The sequence below is a fragment of the Alosa sapidissima genome, chromosome 10 (genome assembly GCF_018492685.1).
Source record: "Alosa sapidissima isolate fAloSap1 chromosome 10, fAloSap1.pri, whole genome shotgun sequence".
Taxonomy (NCBI): Eukaryota; Metazoa; Chordata; class Actinopteri; order Clupeiformes; family Clupeidae; genus Alosa; species Alosa sapidissima.
The window spans coordinates 13,051,241-13,077,109 of record NC_055966.1 but is presented as its reverse complement, the minus strand read 5'-3'; the positions used below and the strand labels follow the sequence as shown (position 1 = coordinate 13,077,109).

Genomic DNA, 25,869 nt, shown 5'->3' with positions numbered 1-25,869 from the left:
CTAAAAAGCAGTGTGTCATAGCCTATAGTTTTCTGTGAAGGTGACGTGAGCCGGATTAAAATAGCTATAACATTTCGTATATTAGTCTGTGAAGATACAACACAGATCCACAGATCTCACTAGATTTATGTTTATGCAGTCATCCTCAAATAAACTAGCAGTGGCACATGAGAGCATAGCGACAGTTTCTTAATGGTAATGGCAAAAAGTGAAGCACTGCACCAGTGCCTATAGGCTATTGAAGTTGTTGTAAAACTTCAAATCAGTGTGATTTACCCTTATAGGCTGGTTACGCTACGTGATCCCTACAGACCCTTTCTTATTTTTAACCGTCAAGAAGTATGAAAATTAGACCGGATCTGACTATTTGTGGTATGCTAGCTCTACCCGCCACAGTGGCTGGTAAGTTGACCAAATACACCCACCAGTGCGCAAAACTACCCGCATTTGGCGGGGGGCAGGAGGCTAATTTCCATCTCTGGGGTGTTAGCGTGAGTGTGTGGAGAGTAGTCTGGCTGTTTAAATGTTAGAGTGTGAGTATAGGAGTGTGTGAGAGGAATAGCATAGAGTGTGAGTGAGAATGTGTGTTTGTACAGTTGAGTAAGAGTGTGTGTGGGTGTGTGTGTCTGAAAAGTGAAGTAAAAGATGTATGGGTAAGGTAATGCTTTGTGTGTGTGTGTGTGTGTGTGTCTGTGTATAGTTGAGTGGGAGACATGTTGGTGAGGTAAGAGATTATTCCCCACAGCTTTTTCTACACAGTATCCAAGATATGATTACCTGGTGATGACCAAATCATGTGCGCACACACACACACACACACACACACACACACACACACACACTTCAGCGCTGACAAGATGAGTAGTGGAATGTTTGAGCGAGAAAGAGAGAGAGATAGAGGGAGAGAGGGAGAAAGAGGGGGAGGGAGTAAGTACAAAAATAGACTGAGAGTCCTGTTGTGCAGTGGAGAGGAGGGGTGAAAGGAGAGAGAGAAGGGAGGGAGAGAAAGGGAGGGAGAGAAAGAGAGGGAGCGAGTCATGAAAACAGAACTTCTCTTATGGGAGGAAGGGTGGAGAACATAGGAGGGAGAGAGAGAGAGGGAGGAAGGAAGAGAGAAAGAGAGAGAGTATGAGAGGAGGTGAGTGAGAGAGAAAGAGAGAGAAAGAGAGAAAAAGAGAGAAAGAGAGGGGGACAAATGGAGAGCTAGAGGCACATTCAGGGGAAAAAATGGCAAATCCACCCAAAAGCTCCTGTAAAATTTACACACACCGTCAAGAACCACATAATCCATCATCACACACACATTCAAACACACACACACAAACAAGGAAATTCCCCCAAAATGTTCCAGCACTACACAAAATGTCATAATGTGCCGTCTCACAGAGCTATCAATCAACTAACATTACAATAGGGGGTGGGGCTGAGAAGTAGTCAGCCAATCAGCTTGCGGGGGCTTTGGGCTGGAGCCAATCAGGTCACAGGCAGCGCCAACAACGCCACAGGAGCAGCAGGCTCATAGTAAACAGCCTGGAAACGCACTGTTACATTACATTACATTTGGCTGTCGCATTTTTAACCAAAGCGACTAACAACATGGTTACAGAGTGTGTGTGTATTTGCTCTGTGCATGCACATTGCATGTGTGTGTTTGCACTGTGCATGCACATCGCATGTGTGTGTGTGTGTGTGTGTGTGTGTGTGTGTGTGTGTGTGTGTGTGTGGGTGTGTGGGACCCCAAGAACCAAACAGAACAAGCACACAGTACACACATGCACGCACACACACACACACACACACACACACACATACAATATGAACGTTCAGTAGGTCAAAATATTAAAATAATTCTGTTTTTTTAGTCATAGTATCTGTATGGATATGTGTGTGTGTGTGGGTAGCTGTTTAGCGTTCTGTGCCGTAGAGAGGGGGAGTAAAGCTGCTTTTATTTTCTTTTTATGCCTCTCTGGGGTGTGTGGGTGCCCCCCCCCCTCTTTCTCTTTCTTTCTCTCTCTCTCTCTCTGTGTCTTTCTGCCACTCTTTCTCCTCTCTATATAAAGCTCCTTTAGAGTTCACTACTATTCTCTCTCCAGTTCTCCAGGATTTATGTGCATATGAGTTTGTGTGTGTGTGTGTGTGGGTCCATGCATCTGTTGTGTGTGTGAGAGTGTGTGAGAGTGTGTATGTGTGTGTGTGTGTTGAGTGTGTGTTGAGTGTGTGTGCATGTTTCTCATCAGCTCAATCACTCCCTTTCACTCCTTTCGCTCAAAGTCCTCTTGAAAGAGCATTTTCTCACTCTCACTCTTTTTTCTACCCCCCCTCTCTCTACCCCCCCTCTCTACCTCTCCCTCTCTTTCTCTTCCTCTCTCTCTCTTTCTCATCAATTTAATTTCTTATCTTTTTCCCTGGGCTCCTCCCACAATTTCTGTTAACCAATTAAAGCTGCAACTCGTACCCCTCAGTGTTACCATGGTAACCGGCACACTGGCACAGATCTTTATGCCATTCTAGCGTATCCTGCTCCTTTACCACCCTAGCTACTCCGTGTACACAGACACACACACCCTAGCTACCCCCCGTACACACACACACCCTAGCTACCCCCTGTACACACACACACACACACACACACACACACACACTAGCTACCCCCCGTACACACACACACACACACACACCCTAGCTACCCCCCGTACACATACACACACACACACACCCTAGCTACCCCCCGTACACACACACACACACACACACACACACACACACAAACACACCATAGGCTACATTTCGTCGCTTTACACATAATGTTAGTTGCATTGATTAAAACTGTAACAATAATAGTACATCGGGTGGCATAGCAGGCTATCTGTTCAAGTCATAGGTGACACCCAAAATGAATGACCTCCCCTGACAAGAGTTCGCGATAGTAAGAAATTGTCTACATTGATGCACGGAAAGGACACAGCCTACGCTTCTTCTCCGAATTCGCACATAGAGCTCACAATATCATATCCAAAAATGTTAAACCGATTGGCCAACCTCATCAGCTGTCTCGATTGTGTCACTATAATCCAACTTTTAGACTGTTAGTCCTCCAGACGTTTTTTTTTAAGCAAACGCCCCAGGCCAATGAGACAAGCGTGTAGCTACAACATAAACAAAGCGAAACTCATGGCTGACATATCTTCTTGAGCGGTCACTGATTGAGACACAGAAAGTTATCAAGAACACTATTAGGTCTTTAAACATTTACCATCACACACATTAATTCATCGGACCTAATATTTGTAGTTGCCTTAAAAAAGGAAAAGAAAAGGTGATAGTTCCCCCCCCCTCCTATTTTTTTCCCTCATCAGATCTGCATCAATCTCAAATATGGCATTTCTAAAATCAAATTGACGGAAATCCGTCGTATGACGGAGAACTTTAATCCTTGTACACACACACACACACACACACACACACACACACACACACACACAAATGTAAATCTACATGGAGTACACACACACACACACTAAGGTAAATGTACACACAGCAATGTGCTACCTTCATCAGAAGAACATTGTCCAGAAGCTTCTGAAAGTGGTGGTGTGTATATTTCCATCCCTTCTACAAACACACACATACACACAGACACACACAAACACAAACACACACACAGGCATGAAGAAGGCTCTGAAAGTGGTGGTGTGTATATTTCCATCCCTTCTACAAACACACATACACACAGACACAGACACACAGACACACACAGGCATGATGAAGGCTCTGAAAGTGGTGGTGTGTATATTTCCATCCCTTCTACAAACACACACACACACATACACACACACAGACACACATGAAAAAGTTTCTGAAAGTGGTGGTGTGTGTTCATTGCAGTGTCTATGTTAAACCACCGGGGGGCACCAAGAGCCTGTGGCTTAGAGGGAGAAGGAGAGAAACACACACACACACACACACACACACACACACACACACACACACACAGTGGTTAAAGTGGATTTTGGCAGGTGGAGGAACATTTAAATCCAGTGTTGGTGCAACGGGGGAAAATGACTCACCATAGGACAACAGATTGAGTATTGTGGTGTAGCAATACTTTTTGGGACAAGATAGTGTCACTGTGGCACCAAGTATCACACTACTTATTACTTAATATTTTATTTTGGTCTATTTATCTACTCTGAGATGATGGCAATACTATGGTAAAGAATTGCTGAAGACCACATTATGGAACACAACCTTGTTTTTTCTTGTGTTAAAGTGTAAACTAGACTGCATTTCCGGCGGGAACTGCGAAAGTGTGCTTGCCCTGGTCCGGTCACCAATGTGAGCAGACAGTGGCATACGCTATGCTGAACCTGGCTTGATCCAGGCATTCTAACAGTGCCTTTCAGTGTTGGAGCAGTGGCAATACCTCTAAAGCTCTAGGAGAGGGCTATTCAACTATTGGCTTGCGGGGTGAATGCGGTTCGTTGGATTTTACCTGTGGCCTGCCTTCGAATTTAGCTTCTATGACTAAGATCAAATCAATAAAATAAAACAACAGCAGTGATTGGCTGCAAAAATAAATAATGTCACGCGTCTTGCACCTCTCAAACTGGGCTATCAGGTATTCTAGAGAAGAATTGAAATTATGAAATATGACCAAGGCATTAAAATGCTGCTTGTTTGTCAGGATACTTTTTCACTGATTTATTTTAAAAATATGAGCTATGAGTGTGAATGTTATATATTCCATCCCCTAATTCTGTTTTACTGGTTTATTTGACAAATAATCTATATGGATTTGCTCTATAAAGACCTTATGTCTGTTTGGGATTGTTTTGAGAGCCTATTGATGTATCTCAGAATAAAGGAATGTCCACAACATTAGTGATGTTTTTTTTGTGTGTGTGAATGTATTTCACTCATGAACGCATGTCTCTAATAGCCACAATAGGAGTAATTTTAGCAACACCGTATTTTGTGTGGCCCATAACGACCCATTGGGTCATGAAAATGTGCCAAAATTCACATTCCTTGCTTGTTGGTACATTAATCCCATTCAGATTGCCACTTGTGTGTGATGTAAGAGTTCAGTATAGGTTTAAGGTCTGGGGCAGGGATTTGACATTCTGTGAATTCTTCATTGAGGGCTTGCTTAGCAGCACTGTCCGCTTTCTCATTTCCCCTCAGACCAACATGGCCTGGGACCCAGCAAAAAAACTACACTCAAGTTCTGGTTCTTTAGACGTTCTAGTTGATCAAGCTCAGCTTTGGTTGTACTTTTTGCGTGACATTAAAGCCTACTGGAAAGATTTTTAATTGCAATTTAATTGAATGCAATTTACTTTTACGATTAAATAAAATTAATGTATCCCTCTCACCCATAGTTTTCTATTTATTTACAAATGTACATAGGCCTACTGTAATTACATTTATACATAGTTATTCTACTGATCTTCATACTATTCATCCTGCACATAGACTTATTCTTACTACTCTTATAATGTTGTTTCTGCACTACAATGACACTGTTTCCACACTGCACATAGCTGTATGTTATGTACATATCTGTTATATATTTGTCATATTGAATATCCATATTTATTCTGTTTTATTATTCTGTTAATACACTGCATATATCTATATTATTATTTCTACTATTATAATGTTACTGCTACATCTACATACATTATTCTACTTATTGTATGAGATAACTGCTAATACACTGCACATATTTATATTTAATTCATATTACTCTAAACCACCTTCTGTAAATCAACTGTATACTACTGTCTACATTGCACTATATTTCTTGACCTGTCTGTATATTTCATCACCTTTCTATACTTTGCATCACATTGCATGCATACTGTAGCTACATGAATCACAGCTAAGATCCTTGGTTGCTATGAATGCCAGTCGTTCTAAATCAGTGTTTCTCAAACTTTTTCAGACCAAGGACCACTTCACCAATAAATAGAAACCTCACGGACCACCTACTGTAATAGGTGTAGCTAAAAAAAACAGTAGACCTACTTCAACAGTATATTACACAATAGGCATACTCACTGAACAACCTTGCTTATTGTCTTGGCACCTTGCTTATTGTGTTAGAGGATTCATATGATTTAAACTGGCATAGGTTACATAGACAGTGTTGCAGAACTGTTTGGATTTACATACAAGTTGGTTCAATATTGCAAACAACTTATTTATAGCTTGCGGACCACACTTTGAGAAACACTGTTCTAAATGGATGGTTGCTATGGCCAAAGGCCAGTTATCTCTGCCGTTGTCAAGCGGGCATATCCTAACCTTATCTTATTTGAAACATATCTATTTTCGCCTACTTCCATACAGTGAGTCCTATTAAGAAGTGGCCACTTCATTCGCGCTTACCGTGATTCACGCAGCAACATTATTAAATTAATCTGTCACCATATGCCTATGCCAACGTTTGCAAAGAGGAGAATCTTTTAATTTGATTCACAATGAAACGTTACATGTAATGTACATGGAAACAATGAGTAGGCTAGTTTTGGTTGTTGTTGGTGGTGTTACTGCCTCCCTTAGTTATGCCTAGAATGCAAAATTGTTCCCTTGTGATTGTTCCTGCAGACGCATTTCAAAACATCGCGAAGTGAAATGCCACCACAAAACATTGTTTGTGAATCGGTCTTATTAGGAGTCCTCACTTAAGCTGTCACAGACTCAGGCGCTACTTTTAGGGCTAAAATGCTTCCTGAATTACTCTTAAAAAAAAAAAAAATAGGAGTCCTAAAGTTACGAGTGACGAAGTTACGAGTACAAGCACCTCATATCAAATGACCATGGCATCATGCTAAGCAACATAAATCCCATAACGTTACAGCAACATCTCCTCCCTATGACATAGCTAGCTAGCTTCTAGCTACACAAGAAATGAATGATGTTAAATCTCCGCTTAGCATTCTAATAACAGAAGGGGCACATTTATGTAGACCACTACAACATGACTCATTATGTCTGTAACTCTATAAAACACTTACTTTCATAAAGGACGCACACCATCCAGCACATACACATGGAAACCGATATTTTAGGTTCTTAGCCACAAACTCAAAACGTGTCTCTCTGAAGCTCTGTTCTAGAATCTTTGCTCTGAAGTCTGTTCCCGTTGCTAGGCAACATCAAATAAACAAAATGAGAGTCTTCCAGTATTAAATGTGTACGTGTGATTACGAATGGATGTGTGTGGTTTGCAATTAGAATAAACAAGAAATAACATTTCCAATAATTTCCCATGATACATTACATAATATTTGCACCTTCCTTCCTTGTGAAGCTCACACTAATTCCACCGCATTTAGTGAAATGTAATACAACGTTGCCACCTAGCATTCAGATGTAGGCTATTTAAGATAAATGTGGCATTTTTCTGCTTATTCTTTTGTCAACACCATGCTTTTAGGAAAACAATCTTTTTATCATAGTTTCCTCTTCAATGAGCGATTACCAGCTCGTTTTTGTAACAGAGATAGCTGTTTATTGTCCCTAGGTTTACAGAAACACCTATTCATATTAATACGTAGCCTATGGAGTGCTGCCGACCACTATTCATTACATGGCCCAGAATGCCTTGCATGTCTTTACAACAAAACAACACAGTAAAACCTAAATGCCCGTAAACATATGCATTTGCATACGTGTAACATTTTTAATAATACTCTCCCATCATGATATTTAACAATAATGAAAAATTTAATTTGAACACCGTCAATGTGAAAATAACTGCACTACGTCGGCAAAAAATAGCTAATGTTATCCTTTCCATTTCAGTTCGTAAGTCCATACTATCCCATGGCATAGCAAGGATTTCATGATTGGGCAAGGTTGCCCGGAGACATTGTGGCTGCCCAGAGACATTGTGCATACTTGCAAGGCATTGTGATAGATGTACCAGTACAACTGCAAATGTGGAAGGTGATAGTTACCAAATACGGGTGGGTGGTTTGCCAAATGATGGAAACTTTTGGAATGTTTTCTCTTTTTTTTTAGCTTATGCACCCTCACATTGGAGTCCCGAGTTCAAATACAAAATTTGGTATCAATATGTGACAGTGTTCCTGAGATATGGACAACTTCCTGTTTCGGAGCTTCGCCGCCGATTTCGTTTGGCTGTGACGGGCAAACGCTTTCGAAAATCAAAAATCCTTCTGGTAACTTTTGTGAGGCTTGGTCCAAGGATGATGTAAGTCAAGTTTCGTGGCGTTCGGACCAAATTTGTGACCTGTGAAAATTTAGTTTCGCTTTCTGTTCAATCCAATATGGCGGACGAGCGACACGCCCACCTGACGTCATCTTCGCGACCAACTTACACCAGGACTCACCGGACGTTTTAAAGTTGGAATGGTGTCTCTGTCTCAAAGGGCCTAGGCGCTAGAGCTGACAAAAAATTAGGGAGACGGGGAAAATAAAACTTAAGAAGAACAATAAGTGTGTTGCTTTGCAAGCACACTTAATTAAAACATAAAAATGGGAAAAGTCCAAAACAGACTCATATTTAACATTCCAAAATGGCTGCAGACACAACTAACAGAAATAGGCCTAAATCACAACCTAGATAGACCTATTGCAGAGTAAATCTGAGTCATAATCAAGTTTTGTCGTATCATAAAGCATAAGAAATTACAACAATATTGTATGATGGTACATATTGTGCTACAATCCACATTCCTGACTCAGGAGGTATCAGAAGGCCCTCTCCTTAACCCAGCCGAGGTCGATCTGTTAACCGATAATGTGATGAACTCATTACGCTCAACCCTAGACTCTGTAGCGCCACTCAAAAAAAAAATAAGAAAACAAGTAAGACGTGCTCCATGGTATACCGCGTAAACTAGAACAAAAATGGTCTTTCGCCAAGCATGGAGGCCTTATCACAAAAAGCACTCAAAGAGGCGAAGTCAGCCTACTATTCCTCGCTGATTGAAGAAAATAAAAACAATACAAAATTTCTCTTTAACACGATCTCCCGCCTGACGAAGAGCCATAACAAAGTAACCCAATCTATCCTTATACGCCTAACTTTTTAATGACAAAATTGAAACAATTAGAGATAAGATCAAAAACCAATCAGTTTCACCAAATACACATACTCCATTGCTAAACGATAGCTAAAACATAATAGAATCACAGATGAGACCTCGAACAACATTTAATTCATTTACACCTATCGATATTTTAGACCTCACCTCCACAACTTCCTCATCAAAATCTAACTAGTCTCAGGGCTCTACACTAAAAAAAATTTCCAGGAGCACTTGTGCGCCCAAGTTAAAAAATGTAGGAGCACAGACAAAAATTTGGGCGCACAGTCAGTTCTGTACTTAACTTACACATAATCTTAACATTACACTCCAGCTAACAGTTAAACATGCCAGTGCACCAATTGCGAATATTAAGAATGACTGACAACATTTAGGCTACAGGAAACAGGATTTTAAAGATTAGTGCCTACTTTATTTTCAGTCTGTTCTAATTTCCTACATTTTGTTAATGTAAAGTAATATAATACATTGCCATATTTGCATTTAGCCTATCAAGTATCCTGCCAAATGTAGGCTAATTTATTTATTTGTAAATCCATCTGTAGCTAATCCAAATATGCCCATGGTGACCTATCTGACTGCATACTGCCTAATACTACTACTAAAACAGCCCATTTTCTCTTCCACAAAACCCAACATAGGCTATCAAGGATGTATATTTTTTTTATCCTTTTATTTTTTATTTGAAATATCTGCATTGATGGGGCAGTAGGCAAACGTTAGGCCTACTTTCGTTTTGCACTTCAGCTTGTATTCGGTGTAAACAAACAAGCATGCGTGGAAGCCTGGAGTTGTCAGTACATTCTACCTTTGAAAAAAATGGGAGTATTACAGGAGGCCTGTGGCCAGTGCCTGTTCGCTACAGCTATATTTTGCATATTGCAGCCAATACGTCAACTGGGCTAAAAGGCATGTTAGGTTACCTTTCCTTCTCTCACTGCATTCTCAGAATCTCATCCTGTCCCTCCTATATCCGATGAATTCGGTGGATAGAAGCACTAATTTCTTCAATCTTTCCGCTTTTTCTGTGCGCTCTTGGATTTGGTAGAAACGACTAGCGAGTCACAACGCGAAACTGCTAACGTTGATGGGAGGTGTAGTTTTTATGCTGCATTCGCGACATGATTCTATGGTTCGCACCAGTAATGGTTCTCGATGTTGCAGTGTATTTTGTAGACAAACACTGACATGGTTAGAAGTCATTCGCACCAGTGCGCCTAAATATTTTTTTGCACTCGCACGCCATCATTTTTACTCAAATGTGCGAGTGAAATGGGCGCACTGTAGAGCCCTGAGTCTATCCTGAATAATAATACTTTGCTCCAGATTGTAAATAATTCAATGCTATCAGGGCATGTACTGCAGTCGTTTAAGACATCTGTTATTAAGCCATCCCTCAAGAAACCTAGCCTTGACCCTAACAACCTGGCCAACTATAGGCCTAGATATCTAATCTCCCTTTCATGTCAAAAATAATAGAAAAAATAGTGTCCAAACAAATTACTGCCTTCTTACATATGAACAAAATCCAGAAATTATATCAGTCTGGCTTCAGAGCTCACCACAGTACTGAATCAGCCTTAGTTAAAGTTTTTAATGACCTTCTCATTGCTGCTGATAATGTATCAATACTGGTCCTCCTGGACGTCAGCGCTCCCTTTGACACCATAGACCATGACATACTACTTCATAGGCTTGAAAATATGATCAAAGACTCAGCACTCGCTTGGTTTAGATCATACCTTTCTAACCGTCGACAATTTGTACAGGTCCATAATAAACCATCTACCAAGACTATGGTAAAATATGGAGTGCCTCAAGGCTCAGTACTGGGGCCCCTGCTATTTTCTCTTTATATGCTTCCCCTAGGCTCTGAAACTAGGAAACATGGCATTAATTTCCATTCTTACGCAGACGACACACTATACCTCTCCACAAAACCTGATGAATTAACCCTGTTAGCCAAACTTGATACATACAAGAGATATAAAGACATGGATGCCGAACAAGTTCCTGCTTTTGAACTCAGATAAAACACAAGTCATGGTTTTAGGTCCTAAAAAGATGAGGGATGTCCTATCCTCATCACAGAACCGCGGCACACCCTTTCTAGTGTTTTAGGCAATGCTTTGCAGCTTACGCGGCCGCATAAGCAACACGCATCTCCCGTTTTACTTACCGGTAGCCTACATTGTCCAAAACATAAATAAATCATAATTTCAACTTTATGATTCAACTTTACCAATCAGTATAGAAATAAACCCTCTCCCCTTGCCCCGCTCTCTCTCGCTCTCCCTCCCTCTCCCTCTCTCGCTCAATGGAGCATGACTAGGCCAACACAATCTAAATAAAACATTCACAATCGTGAAAGCAAGGACGCATAGAAGACGACTAGATAAATTACTATCTGCTACTATCTGCAAACTACTATCTGCTTAGCATCATTAGCATGCTGCACATATTTGTTTAAAACTCTTGCATTCAAGTTGACTGATCATCTCAATACCAATGTTTCCCAAAAGGGCCTGTCCCAAGGAGAACAGTATTACCTTGAAACTAAACACACATGGGGAAACTGAACAGTCCAATCAGTCGACTATGATAAGCTAGCCAACTATGCTACTTTGTTTACAATATTTCCAGGCTTCAACCAGACAGCTGAATTAAAGGGACAGTGGGGAATGTTTTCAGGCCGGCCCCATAATTCACATCACACCGGTGTAGATCACTCATCCTCATTTAGCCTAGGCCTTAAATCGCTATAAGTAGCACCGTTTGGATGTTGGTGTGTTGCTCGGCCCTTTTGGAATATAATCCCCCCGATCGCTGCAAGGAAGGTAAGATAGGGTTTATTTTGGTGTCCAGCGGACGCTCATATTAATGACCCTTAATTCACATTTATGCATTCATTCATTAGATTGCAGTTGTTGATGGTGAGCTCCCAGCGAACACTCAGCCACATTCCTCCCTTGTTCTAAGCCCTTCGGTCTGCTGATAAGCTGCGTTTTACTCCGAATTTTGACTATGATTCATTGTGTGTGCTAGTTTTAATATTATATTCTGGGAATGGTTAACAGGTGGGTTCTGCAACTACGACTGGTCGAATGGGCACTCAGTTTAGCGTGCATGCAAGGTAATACCAACATGTACTGTCATGGGTTGCATTGCGTATCTGTTGCTCTACTCGAATGTAATGCTAATGCTGCTCTGTTTGCTGTCCAGGCTTGTTGATTGTGGGTGATCTGTCTTGTTACGCCTGCATGTCTGTATGCTTTGGGGGGGGGATTTGTGTCTTGCCGTCTTATCATTTTATTGTTTTGTTTGTGACCAACTGTGTTCGTCTCCCCGTAGATTACAATTAAGCTGCATCACCCTTAGTGGCTGTATATCGCCACAGCTGGAGATCGGTCGGGCCCACTGGTGGTTGGGTACTTTGCTGTGAGTGTGGCTATCAGCGTGTGCGTGTGTGTGACTATTTTTGCACAGGTAAATTGGTGTCTCTTCTGGGCGCTTTCCCTCCCTCCAGTGGCCCACTTTCCCAGCTGGTACAGTATTTCTTGCCCCTTTTTACACAAGATACATACATATTTATATCTGACTGTAAACTGTTGTGATTGTGCTTGTTTGGAAACTACCTATTTAGTAAACTCGATTTATTGACAAGTCTAATAAAATACATATATTTCATTTGTTGAAATACATATATTTCAACTATTTCCCTTCCAGCAGTTGATTTGTTTCCAAAAATATCAATAAAAGTTTGCATGAACTTGAGAATTGGGTCTCTGCTCTCTCTGTCCATTTAAGAACTTGTGTCTAAGGTGTTATAATTGAGTAGGGTACATTTCCCAGTCTCCCTCTGGATGGCGTAGTCGGGTTCCTTTGCGTGACTTCGGACTCCTATGGGCCCTGGTCACACATGTTTAATTACCACCACCACCAATTTGAAGCATACCTATGGGCTTAGAAATCGGCATTTATATATACATAGTGTTTATAAACGCTCCATCTACGTGCGCCATTTTAAAATAACGGTGACCGGCTAGGGACATTTATAAAATACAGCGCCGTCTTTGGCATGCAAAGAAAAACTTTCTTGGACTCATCTGATGAATTTCCCTACATTCAGGGATGTAAGAAGCTACATGTCTTCCTAACATTCCGCCATTGGCATTGTATTTTCCAACTAAACAAATAAAGAGGAAAAAGTACCTTTGTGATCTGTCACTGTCTCAGCAAAGCTCTTGTGCACAGCCACCTGTTCAAAGGCTCTAGACCCAGAGACAGTTGATAAACTAACCTACCATAGTTTTGCTAGAACTAGCAGAGTACCACAAAGTTGCTGAATGTATGATATTTCAGGTTAGTTTGCAACAATGTACAAAGTTTAACCAAAGTCCTTAGCTGCTACCTAGTTAGCGAACATCACTAGCCATTCCCATTCACTTTCAGTTTACTGTGCTAACATTAGCTAACTAGCTCGGCAAAATTAAATGATTTATTCCATGTCTGAAAGTGTGTTTCATTGGCATCACACACAACCAATGACAAAAGAGAAAAGTTTATGTTTTGACACACCTATTTAGGAGTCCGGAACTAGGGCCATCGTAGTCTTTCTGCAACGGTTTCGTCTCGGCGCGGATCTTTGGTGTGAATTGGGTGTTATGTTTTTGATGTGCAACGACTACCGTAGTTCTATTAGGTTGCAATATAATCCCTAAAGACTAGTTCTTACACATGGGACCTTGAAAGAGGAGTTGTAATAGAAATAGTAGCCCTAGGCTATAGACATTCAGTATTCTCTCTTTTTATATCAGGATATAAAATACAGATATATTATATTGTAATCCTCTGGTGTTCTAAGGTAGGCCATTGAAATGTTATTTAAAGAAGCACTATGCAACAATTTTAGCAAAAAATACCTTAATTATACAGGTTGAGAGTCGTTCTGATGGTTCTACAACACTTTCTGGGTCATTTGGTGGGTGCCCTCGTCTCCCCCTATCGCTTCTCTGCGGAAAAAACGAATATGCTTTCTGGACCCGGTCCGGGTAAATCCGGATGTGACTCAGCGGAAGTATCCAAACGCGCCTCGAAAATGTAGTCAGATTGTAGTTTCGAAGAAGACTGCAAAACGGACGCTGACTTCGCTTTATTGCTGTTGAAATTGTAAGTAGCCTACTCTTGGGTGAACTTCGTCTTTGTAATGTGGTTTGATAGTCTCTTGAACAATGTGTTTGCTCGACCGTTTTTAGCTTGGTTTCTTGATGGCTAGCTCGCTATCTAGTGGGGGTTTAGCGTAGCAGTCACTTGCTACCGAATCTGCAGGGGGAGCTGTGTAGTGAAAAATGCGAGCCAAAATCCAGCGAAAACCCAGAAACAGCCAAGGAATAACCAGACCTGCATAGTGCTTCTTTAATAAAATGTCTACCCCCCCCCCCCCCCCCCCAAAAAAAAAGTAAAAATATTGAACATTCATATCGAACCGTGGGTCAAAAATCGTGATACGAACTGAATCGTGAGGTTGGTGTATCATTACATATAGTTATCTTCCACATCCACAAGTGTTAAAAACCTAGGAGATAAGACCTAAAAAAGACCTAAAACCTAAAAGATAAGAAAGTCCTTATCCTTACCAGATGCCGAGAAATGAATCCATGCTTTTGTCACCTCAAGGATAGACTATTGCAATGCTCTATACGCTGGCTGCAATAATACCTGTCTAAAGAGCCTACAAAATGCAGCTGCTCGCACACTCACTAGGACCAAAAAAATATGAACATATTTCCCCCATCCTAGCATCTTTACACTGTTAAAAGTCGCATTGACTTCAAAATATTACCTCTAACATACAAAACCATAAATGGCCGGGCACCTGAATATATTAAATATCTCCTAGTCCCATACAACCCACCTAGACCGCTAGGATCACAGACTACTGGACTTCTTCTAATCCCAAGAATCTGAAAAACTACAGTAGGAGGCAGAGCTTTCTGCTACCGCGCACCCCTCCTCTGGAATAATCTCCCTCCCTCAATTCGATTAGCATTCAATTACCCTCCCTATTTTTATATGGGTAACATACCCATAGTTAGGTATGGTGCAGTGTGGAACTTCAACCACCTCAGGGTTTTTGGAATGGACCACCCTGCCGTGTCCTCGTGTCACTGGCACCCCAGTCATGTGTGCGACAGTGGTCACTGACCATACCTGCGCTGGTGTCAACTACCCTTCACCATGCCTTAGTTATGCTGCTATAGCATCGTGCTGTCATGGACTTTTCATGTGTCATGCCGTACAGCCCCTCCTCTCTCCTCTTCCCTCTCTCTCAACTCTCCCTCTCTTGCCCATTCCCACTATGGTATAAGACTATAATAGTCTAGTACCATTGATATACTTATTGTTAACCATTTTTGATTTATACTGTAGTAATACTAACTCACTCTACACGTATCTCTCTCTCTTCCCCCTTACCTCACTTGTGAGGTATACCATTACCAGTCATCAGCCATCCTTGTGTTTGGCCCTCATCTCACTCATCTCACCTCAAGTCCCATCCCTACGACTGCCCTATCATCGCCTATTGCTGTCAACCTGCCCGGATTCCTGGCCCGCGCAGCCTAACGACCCATTACTTGCCCTATGACAACTCCTAATCCCCCTGGACGATTAATTTCCTACACTGGACTATTTGAACTTTCTGACACTAAATAGGATTCATGCATTATCATACTGGATATGTAACCATCCCACCTCTTTGTAACATACACCTCAGGTTGCTTTAAACATCATGTTCTATTCTCTACACCTAAAACTAACTTATTAATTTATCATGTATACAGACCTTACTGTTCTGTACTGACGATAGGTCAGGCCCTTGAGTCGTGGATCTGCTCAAGGTTTCTTCCTATATGTATCTCCAATTCTAGGGATTTTTTCCTCTCCCGTTACTCATGGGCCTTCTCTGATTGTTTAACACTCTGTAAAGCGCCATGAGACATGTGTAATGTTTTGGCACTCTATAAGTGATATTAAATTGAAAAAATGTTTATTTAAATTTCCCTTGCTCTCACAACTTACTTTCTACAAAACACCTAAAACATTGCAACTTCCATCGCAATGTTTTAGAAAACCCGCCACAAAATCAGACATTTTAGGCCGCAACAATCTCACATAAGGCCCACAAAATCAGACATTTTGGGCCACAAAATCCTGAAGATACTGAATATTTACTATGAAATCGCTGCTCTCTGGCTTTGAATGAATAGAACGTTTTTATCGGACAATTCAATGCAAAAAGTGATTACTAGTGCTTAACGGTCCAAGTTGGGATATCACTCATGGAACAGCCTCCCTCTCGTCCAATCAGATATTAATAAATAGTTTGACCAGACCTAACTGTTGTTAGCACATTGCAATTTCTGTATTTATTTCAATATTTATCAGTATTATGTGAGTTATTGTGTTGCAGGTCAGGTGTGCCCAAAATGTTCTGCTTCTAAAAATGTCAGTGCTACTTGTAAAAAAGTTGGTTTGGAGCCCTGTGTTTGTATTTGTTGGTTAGTGAGTGTGTTTGTGTAAGTAGGTGCGGGGCTCACCTGTTCCAGGGCGGCCCATGACGAGGTGTTTGCGGGGGGCAGGCAGTAGGAGGGGCAGCAGGGCGGTGGGGGCGGGGTGGCACGGCACCGGTTGCTGCAGCACTCCCTGATTGGCTGGTGTCACGGAAATGCAAGCAAGTGTGGTGCCTGATTGGGGGGTCAAGTCTGAAGAGGCGGAGAATGGCAGAGACGGAGAGGAAACCAGCACAAGGGTTGGGGCAGGGCTTCGGATAAGAACCGCCCCTTTGGCTGCATCAGCAGCGTTGATTGGCACAGGCACCTGCAGCTGGCCCAATCCCTGCTGAGGGAAGGTGTGGCTACCATCTGAATGGGAGGAGTCAGGGGTGGGGTCTGGGCAGAACAGCAGATGCTCTGTGAAGTTGACCAACGGGGTCTCAGAGTTCCGGACACTCACGGGAGAGTCCCGTACGGCCTGATGGGAAGCTGGAGGACCTTGCCTGGAGGCGGAGTCTGAGAGGGGCGAGGGGGTGGGGCTGGGCGGGGCGTGGGGGGTGAATTGAGGCTCCCTGTGGGGGCTGCTGGGAAGGTTGAGGTTCTGGAGGGGGGTGTGGCTAGCAGAGGGGCGGCGGTCATGGTCTGCAGTGGGTCTGGGGGGGGCACTGGGTTGCCGGGGGCGACGTGCGGGTGGAGGAGCTGGCGTGATGGGGCTGAAGTGGGCGGGCCGGAATCCAAAGAGGGGTGAGGGCGCAGGCGAGAGCGACTGATTGGACACGGGTGAGAAGGAGGGGGTGGCTGACCGGGACCCGCTGCCGAGTGACACCAACATGCTGGCCGCCTCACACTCCTCCATGTCGAACCGCGCAGACCAATCCTGAGGCAGCAGCAGCGTCCGGCGCCCCTCGCTGCTGTCGCGTGACGATGACGTCTCTTCCCAGTCCAGCTCGCTGCTCACTCTGCCGCCCTTGCTCTCCGACGGTGTGGCGGCCCCCGAACCGGAGCTGACCCCTGCGCGACCTTCGACCTCGCGCGTGCGCTGGGACAGGTGGCGGGAGCAGTATCCACGGCGCTGGGACTCGCGAAGACAGCGGTCCTGGGAGCACAGCCGCCGCCACTGCTTTCCGTTGAACTTCTTCCGCACGCCGGCAGGGGTCACCACCACGTCACCCTTACGGTAGCGCTGCTGCTCCAAAGCTCTCGCTGTCCCCGATGCAGGCGTGCGCGAGCGCGGAGATGGACCTGAAGGGGGCGTCGGAGTGCAAGACGGGGGGACAGATGATGCCCTGGAGCTGGGGGTTGGGGTGCCGGAGCTGGGTGTTGGGGTGCAGGAGCTGGGTGTTGGGGTGCAAGACGGGGTAAAGAAGGGCGTTGCAGGCGAGCGCTGGGGTGGTGGCTGGGTAGGGGGAGGGCCCAGAGGTGCACCTGGGGGTGGACTAGGGTAGTCGGGGGGTTTGGAAAGGAGGTGTGTGTGCAGGGATGCCCCTGCTGGGTTAGGGGAAACCCTGCGCCCACCTCTGCCCTCCAGAGGTCCCAGGTTCAGACGTAGCACCTCCATGTCCTCCTCAGGCGCAGGCGCATTCCCGCCATCCCTCCTTTCCCGCTCTCCATGAGGAGCACACACTCGCGTCGCCAGGGGCCTTACTGTGCTGCTGGACAGAGGGGCATCCAGAGTGACCTCAGGGCTTCCCCCTGGTGGTGGGGTCAGGCAGTGCACCTGAAGAGTTGTGCTGTCGTTGCTCAGCTGCACCTGCTCCGACCCTCGCACCTTCCCCCCCTCCCACGCTCTGCAGGCCTTCAGCACCCTCCGCCCGTCCAGACCCAAAGCGTGTGTGTCTGCACTGGCAGAGGTTGTGTGTGTGTGTGTTTGCATTTCCTGGTCAAAGTATATGTGTGTGTGTGCTTGTGTTTCTTGGTAAGAGTTTGAGTGTTTTTTAGTGTGAGTCCTGCTCTCTCTGCAGCCACTAGTGCCCTCAAACCCAGCGATGTGTGGAATACAGTTAGCATTAGCACTGCTGCTAGCTATAGAAGTGATGTTATCGTTAACACTGGCGGGTGGTGTACAGTAAGCATTAGCGCTGCTGCTAGCTGTAGAAGTGATGGTAGCACTAGCACTGGGGTTGTGCCTGGAGGTAGGGTTAAGCTTAGAGGTAGGAGAAGCCTTCATATTAAAGGTTAGTTTAACATTAATGTGTTGTGCTGTGGTAAGACTGGGATTTGGATTAGAGGTAGGGCTACAATTAGCATTATAGAGAACATTAGCATCAATGTTTGTGTCCAGTTTGGCGTTGGAACTAGGGCTATCCTTAGCATTACACATGGGATTAGTGTTAATGATGCCAATAAGATCGGGGTGGCAGCTAGAACTAGCCTTAGCATTAGTTGAGTTAAAGTTGGGGATAGAGGTAGGGCTAGCCTTACCGTTACAGGTAGGTTTAGCTGTAATGTTGACATTAGGGTTAGGATTTGGGCTAAAGCTAGCCTTAGTGCTAAGGGTTGGGTTAGTGTTAATGATGGGGCTGGAGGTAGGGCACTGGCCAGGGACGGAGACGTTAGCTGTGCAGTGCTTAAACATGAACTTCTTCTTAGGCACTCTGGCTTTAAAGGTGGCTGTCTTCCTACTGGGAGGACTGCTCCTAGAGCTGTGATTGGCTGAAGTGATGCTAGCTCCACTGTGATTGGCTGTTGTGTGATTTGTTCCATTATGATTAGTTGATGTACTTTTGAGCATGCTATGATGGACTGAGGGGTTGACAGCTCCACTCTCAATTTTGAAGTTGTTGTTGGTTTCAGGGTTGCATCTGAAGCTGTTGTTCATACTGTTGTTGCTTCCAGAGTTGTGTTTGAAGCTGCTGTTTACGTTGTTGTTTGTGCTGATCAGGGCAACTGAGCTATGGTTACCAGTAGTGATTGACATGTTGTTCCTGCTGCAATGCTGGGCTACAGCTGATCCCTCCCCCACTACGTTCCCTCTTTCTCCCGCTAGGTTCCCGCTCTCCCCCACTACGTTCCCTCTCTCTCCCGCTAGGTTCCCTCTCTCTCCCGCTAGGTTCCCTCCCTCCCCCGCTACGTTTCCTCTCTCTCCCGCTAGGTTCCCTCTCTCTCCCGCTAGGTTCCCTCCCTCCCCCGCTAGGTTCCCTCCCTCCCCCGCTAGGTTCCCTCTCTCTCCCGCTAGGTTCCCTCTCTCTCCTGCTAGGTTCCCTCCCTCCCCCTCTACGTTTCCTCTCTCTCCTGCTAGGTTTCCTTCCTCCCCCACTACGTTCCCTCTCTCTCCCGCTAGGTTCCCTCTCTCTCCCACTACGTTTCCTCTCTTTTCTTCTAGGTTCCCTCGCTCTTCTTCTAGGTTCCCTCTCTCTCCCACTAGGTTCCCTCCCTCCCATACTACTTCCATCTTTTCTGCTTTTCCCACCATCGCCTTTTTGAGCCCCTCCCCATTTGTCTCCGTCCTGCTCCTGATGGACTCTGTGGGGCGGGGCCGCATTCCTGGCTTCCTGTGTGTGGAGGCAGAGGTTGTTGCCTGTGGAGGGGTGTCCGTCTCCCTGAGTTTGTTTTTTCTATCGGGCTGAGAGGTGTCTCTGTGGCCCTGCCTCCTGCCCCCTCGACCCCTGGAGCGCCTCTGGGCCCTCATTCCTCACTTTTTCTATATCCCTCGTTTAGAGCTTGTGGGGCAGGCCAGTCTCGTTGCTCTCTCGTCCTCCTCACACTCCCATCTGCTGTCCCCTCGCTGGCCTTAGTGTGGTCTTAATCACTCACGACACCTCCAACCACCTCTGTCCTGACAGAGGGAGAGAGAAAGATGGAGGGAGGGAGAGGGAGAGAGAAAAAGAACGATGCAAAAGAAAAATGGTGGGAGGGAAAAGGAGGGAGAAAAAGAGAGATACAAAAGCAGAGAGCAATGGTCATTTATTGGTCTTCAGTGTTCAGACAAAAGCGTGTTGTCTTGAATGATTACATTTATGGCGAGTTTGTTATTATTCTGAGTAAAGGTGTAAGGAACGAACATTTCACGTTGTGGCAGCGGTACACAGGACCCACCCACACCAGTAACGATGACTATCAAAACAGCGGTTACTATAATTATATGAGTGTCCACACCAGTAACGGTGACCATGAAAACAGTCATTACTATAACAATATGAGTATGATGACCATGAAAACAGTCATTACCATAACGATATAAGTGTCCACACTATAACGATGACTGATGAGTGTCCACACTGATTAAAAAAAGTGTCTTCTCATCTTCATTAATCTCATTGCTCAAATTCTGTGGATTCTGATTGCTCTCAAAGTAATTCACAATGCAAGGGCGTAGGTTTGGTCTGAGCTTTCATGATTATAGTGATTAATTATAGTAAACTAAATGGTCCCGGTTATCGGCATTATGCGATACGATTAAAATGTGCTGAATTTTTCTCTACCAGAACTCAAAATTGGCCTGTCCTCCATGCACAGTAGCAACAAAACTAAAGGTCAACAGAACAGCATGCATATGCCATAGTGTCATAAAAGTGGTGTGGCTCCTTTAAGACAATCATTTGGCGTGTGTTCTGGAGCTGTTCAACTTGATCTAACTATACTGTGTAGCCTAAATAATCTGATTTTAATATGTACAGATATCTAGGCTATATTTAACATTTAACACTTATTTTCTATTTGGTCTGTTATGAAAGTGAAAATAAATCATTAAGGCTACATTGACAAACTCTTAAACATGAGCTGTATATTCTCTGATTGTAATATTTACAGATATCTAAGCCAGGGCTTTGAACCAGAATTTTTTGTCCAATTGGTTGTTTTCGAACAGAAACAGTATTTTAACGTTTCTGGTTCAACCCTAAAATTGACGTTCCTGAACCGGTTAGAACAAAAAAATAAAGTTCCCAAACCCTTTAATAACGTTCCATGTCAGCTGCGGGACATACAAATAAGTAGGCTGATCATTAGGACTTTAAAATTATATTGTTGTCGGTTCAGAAATATCAATTTACGTTAAACGTTAAAATACTTTTTCTGTTCTGAACAAACCAATTGGGGAAAAAATTCTGGTTCAAAGCCCTGCTGCTAATACACTGCACATATTTATATCTAATTTATAGTCTAAACCATTCTGTAAACCAACTGTATACTACTGTCTACACTGCACTTTATTTCTTGTCCTGCCTAATGCAAAATGTAAAATGTAAATCAGGTTGCTAGGCCAAGTATACTTGCGTATACAAGGAATTTGGTCTCTGCATTTATCCCATTCGTGAATTAGTGAACACACAGAGCACACAGTGAACACACAGTAAGGTGAAGCACACACTAACCCAGAGCAGTGAGCTGCCTTGCTACAACGGTGCTCAGGGAGCACTTCAGCCGTTCCTACTGGTCGGGGATCGAACCGACAACCCTTCGGTTACAAGCCCGAAGCCCTAACCAGTAGGCCATGACTGCCTATGCACCGTCTATAATTTCTATATCACATTGCACTTTTCTGCTTTTTTGCACTTCTGGTTAGACGCAAACTGCATTTGGTTGGCTTTGTACTTGTACTCTGCACAATGACAATAAAGTTAAATGTAATCTAATCTAATCTAATGTTTAATTAGCTGCCCTACATGATAAAAAAATAACAAAATCAAAATGTGCAACTGGTCTATGAGCTCTCACACTAAAAAACATGGTGGAGAACAACATTATGAAACATAAAGAACAAAGAGAACATAGGCTTAAGATTTTTTTTTAAATCATTTTTAACACCTTTCCGAGTTTGAGATTCCCTGGACTAATGTTCTAACGTTCAAGTTAGATCTTAATAGAGAGGAAAAATTAGCCTCGTGAGACCATCCTGATCTCGGAAGCTTCAGATTTTCAGTCGCAGATCAGTCTGGCATCTCTCCGATAGGGAAAATTTGGAGCAGTTCGCCAAAGGAACGTCTAATCAGCGTTGGTTTTGAGGCGGGTTTAGGTGTGACGCAACGAGAAGCTACTGTTCAATCTAAACAACAGCGACTTCCAACAATGGTGACTTCCACGGATGAGATGAAGATTTATCCGAATATTCGAGTATTCCTGGGGAAGCTAGGAAGCTAGGAGTCTGTCTCAATTGGTGTACTTACGTGAGTACACTTTTGTGTAGTCCATTATGTGCACTGTGTGCTTACTGGCGGAGTCCGCAAATTTTAACAAAATTGTATTGTCTCATATCAAACACTAACTCCGTGCACTTCACGGAAATGACGATCGCAAACATTTTAATATAACTTTATTAGCGTCCTCAATTCGACAGTGACATGGTCATACTGTGTCAAAACATGAACCGTTTATGTTATAACTTGCTTGTACCTCTGTCAAGTCTGTTTTCCACTGCTGTTGCTTCAGCTTTCTCAACCGCGATTACCACGAGTTTGAAAACGCCCCCCCCCCCCTCCGCTATTTGGCCAAGATGGCGTCCGTTAAGGGCGAAAAGTGTCCACACTGCAAAAACTGCTTATTTAACAAAATCTAACCAAGTGTTATTAATCTTATATCAAGATAAAAAAAATAGTTGGTATTGTTTTCAGTATAAAGAGACTTACCTAGCGCTTTCTTGTGAAATCATTTGACTTAATTAAAAAAAAAATTGACTTATTTTAAGACATCTCATCTTGAAAACAAGCAAATTTGTCTGCCAGTGCGTTAAGCAAATTTGTCCTAAAAACAAGCAAATTTGTCTGCCAGTGCGTTGAGCAAATTTGTCTTGATAAGACTCCTTAAAATAAGTTAAAGTCTTCTTAAATTAAGTGAAAATGATCTTTTGAGAGGGCGCTAGGTAAGTCTTTTCATACTAAAAACAATACCAAATAGATTTTTTAATCTTAATATAAGATCAATAACACTGGGTTAGAATTCATTTTTTGCCGTTATCCGGGAACTTGCAGCGCCCTTCGTGTCGTTGGAATTTTCAGTGTGAACACCCTCATGCACTCAAATTAGGTATTGTAAGTGCAGAAGTACGCGATTTGAGACAGAGTCTAGGAGTCTCTGCAATGTAGCTGGGAGGAATGAAGGACACAGACATCCTCCACGGCCAATTCCAGTTAGTGTTTGGTAGCCCTGAATCTTAGTTACTTAACAAGAAGGAATTATGCTTTCTTCAGAAGTGTAGCCTACCATGAAAACTTGGTGGGGATTGTCGTTGATGAGGTTCATGTCAAATACAAATGGTAAGTTTAAAAACGTTAACGTTAGCTACTTACCTAACTTGTATCTTAAAAGATGGCATTAGAAGAATGCTTTGTTGATCTGATTGGTTGATTTGGCCGGTCTATTACCAACATAGGTGGTGATAGACAGATGGTTTATCCAATCAGCTAACCAATATTTTCGCCCTTCCAAAACGTTCTCCAACGGAAAGTTCCCAGATGGATATGCGGAGCAAATACGAAGCAATCCATCTGGCGGAGTCAGGTTAAGGAAAAATATCATCCTTATATAACATGCTGTTGGTGCATTTTCACATTGTAAATGTTCCCTAACAAGAGTGAAAAGCAGTTTGCAGTAAAGCTACACTCTTAAAACGAATGTGTTGAAAACAACACAACTTGCGTTGTTTTTAGTAAATCTCTGTGTCCAGATAGGGACAACACATTTTAGTGCACACTTGGCTAAATGTTGGTCCCCCTCTGTCCTTTGGTGCCATACGCACAGTGTGTGACGCGTGTGGTGGTAGTGACGGCACTGATCACTGTGCTTTTCACACCAGGCAACTTTTAAAACTGAAACTTTCCACCTACAAGCCCCTCAACGTCCCCCTCCATCTTCAGTTAACTCCCAGGCTGGCGTCTGCAGGTTTCGCGGCTTCAGATACGGACGTCAGCCCCCCACAAAGGAACTAGGTAAACAAAATGTGTTAATTGCGTTAATATTTTTTAACGCATTAGGTATTTCTAAATTAATCTGTCGCAAGGACACACACACACACACACACCTCACTCACACACACACCTACCTCACTAAGACATACACCTCTCTCTCACACTCACACACACCTCACTCACACATACACCTCTCTCACACAAACCTCTCTCTCACAGACACATCTCTCACACACACACACACACACACACACACCTCACACACACGCACATACCTCACTCACACACACACACCTCACACTCACACACACCTCACTCACATACACACCTCACTCACATACACACCTCACACACAGACACCTCACTCTCACACACCCCAGGGCCATTGAACTGTTCAACACTTCACCAGGCAACGTTTTTGTGTTAATTAATCATCTTCGTAAGTCGGTATATGGTTAAATGACTCATTACGGGGCGAATGAAGGCTCTCTCGCCCGCCCCTACTGCCTGTAGGAAGAATATCCCACTTGCAAGTTCGGTGTATCCTACCCGGCGACCGAAGCAGGATCAGTTTACAGCACAGAGGCAGGCTAACGAAACGCTAGAGATTGTTGCAAACGTGTGTATAATGGCAGAGCCGGCGAAGAAGCAGCGAAAACCCTTGACGGAAGACGCAAAGAAAAGGAAAAGCGCTTCAGACCGAGCGAGGGGGAGTTTCGTAGAGAAAAAGCATCAGGCTTGCCTGGTGTCCCTTTAAGGGTAGAGGAGAGATAGACTTCTCTGCACAGTCTGTTTACATGCTATATTAGCACATTTGCACAACCCCTCCCTCCCTCCTGGACTGTGGCCGTACTTGATGCTTAATACCTTATACTCAATACTTGACCAATGGCTGTAACCCTTTTACCTCAACCTATTCTTGCACTGACATAGTTTTGTTATTTTATCTTGTCTACATTATACATTATTCTCTTATATGTCCATAATACTATCCCCACCCTTTCAACTGTATATTGCATCTTGCTTGTGTCTGTTGAGGGGTCCACGACCATGGCACCCTTGACAGGGACAACAAGGAAGCGATCATCCTCAGCTGCACACTGAATTACAGGCTCAGTCCCTGCCCTGTCATGCTTGATCATCCTTAAGCACACTATGTTGATATATTTCCCCTTGGGGATCAATAAAATATCTATCTATCTATCTATCTATATATCAATCTATCACACACCTCACTCACACACACACACACACCTCACTCACATACACCTCACACACACACCTCACTCACACGCCTCACACACACACACCTCACACACACACCTCACTCACACACACATACACACAAACCTCACTCACATACACCTCACACACACACACCTCACTCACACA

At 43.6% G+C, this 25,869-nt stretch overlaps 1 protein-coding gene across 1 annotated transcript in view; it reads right to left on the bottom strand.

The window, feature by feature from the left end:
* cicb (capicua transcriptional repressor b) overlaps nt 1-19,633 on the bottom strand; it is a 62,379-nt gene extending 42,746 nt beyond the window's left edge. Inside the window, exon 1 of the mRNA XM_042107279.1 lies at nt 16,682-19,633. Coding sequence (XP_041963213.1) covers nt 16,682-19,553 — 2,872 coding nt within the window. The 5' untranslated portion in view covers nt 19,554-19,633. The remainder of the gene's footprint in view (nt 1-16,681) is intronic.
* Between the last annotated feature and the right edge of the window lie 6,236 nt (nt 19,634-25,869).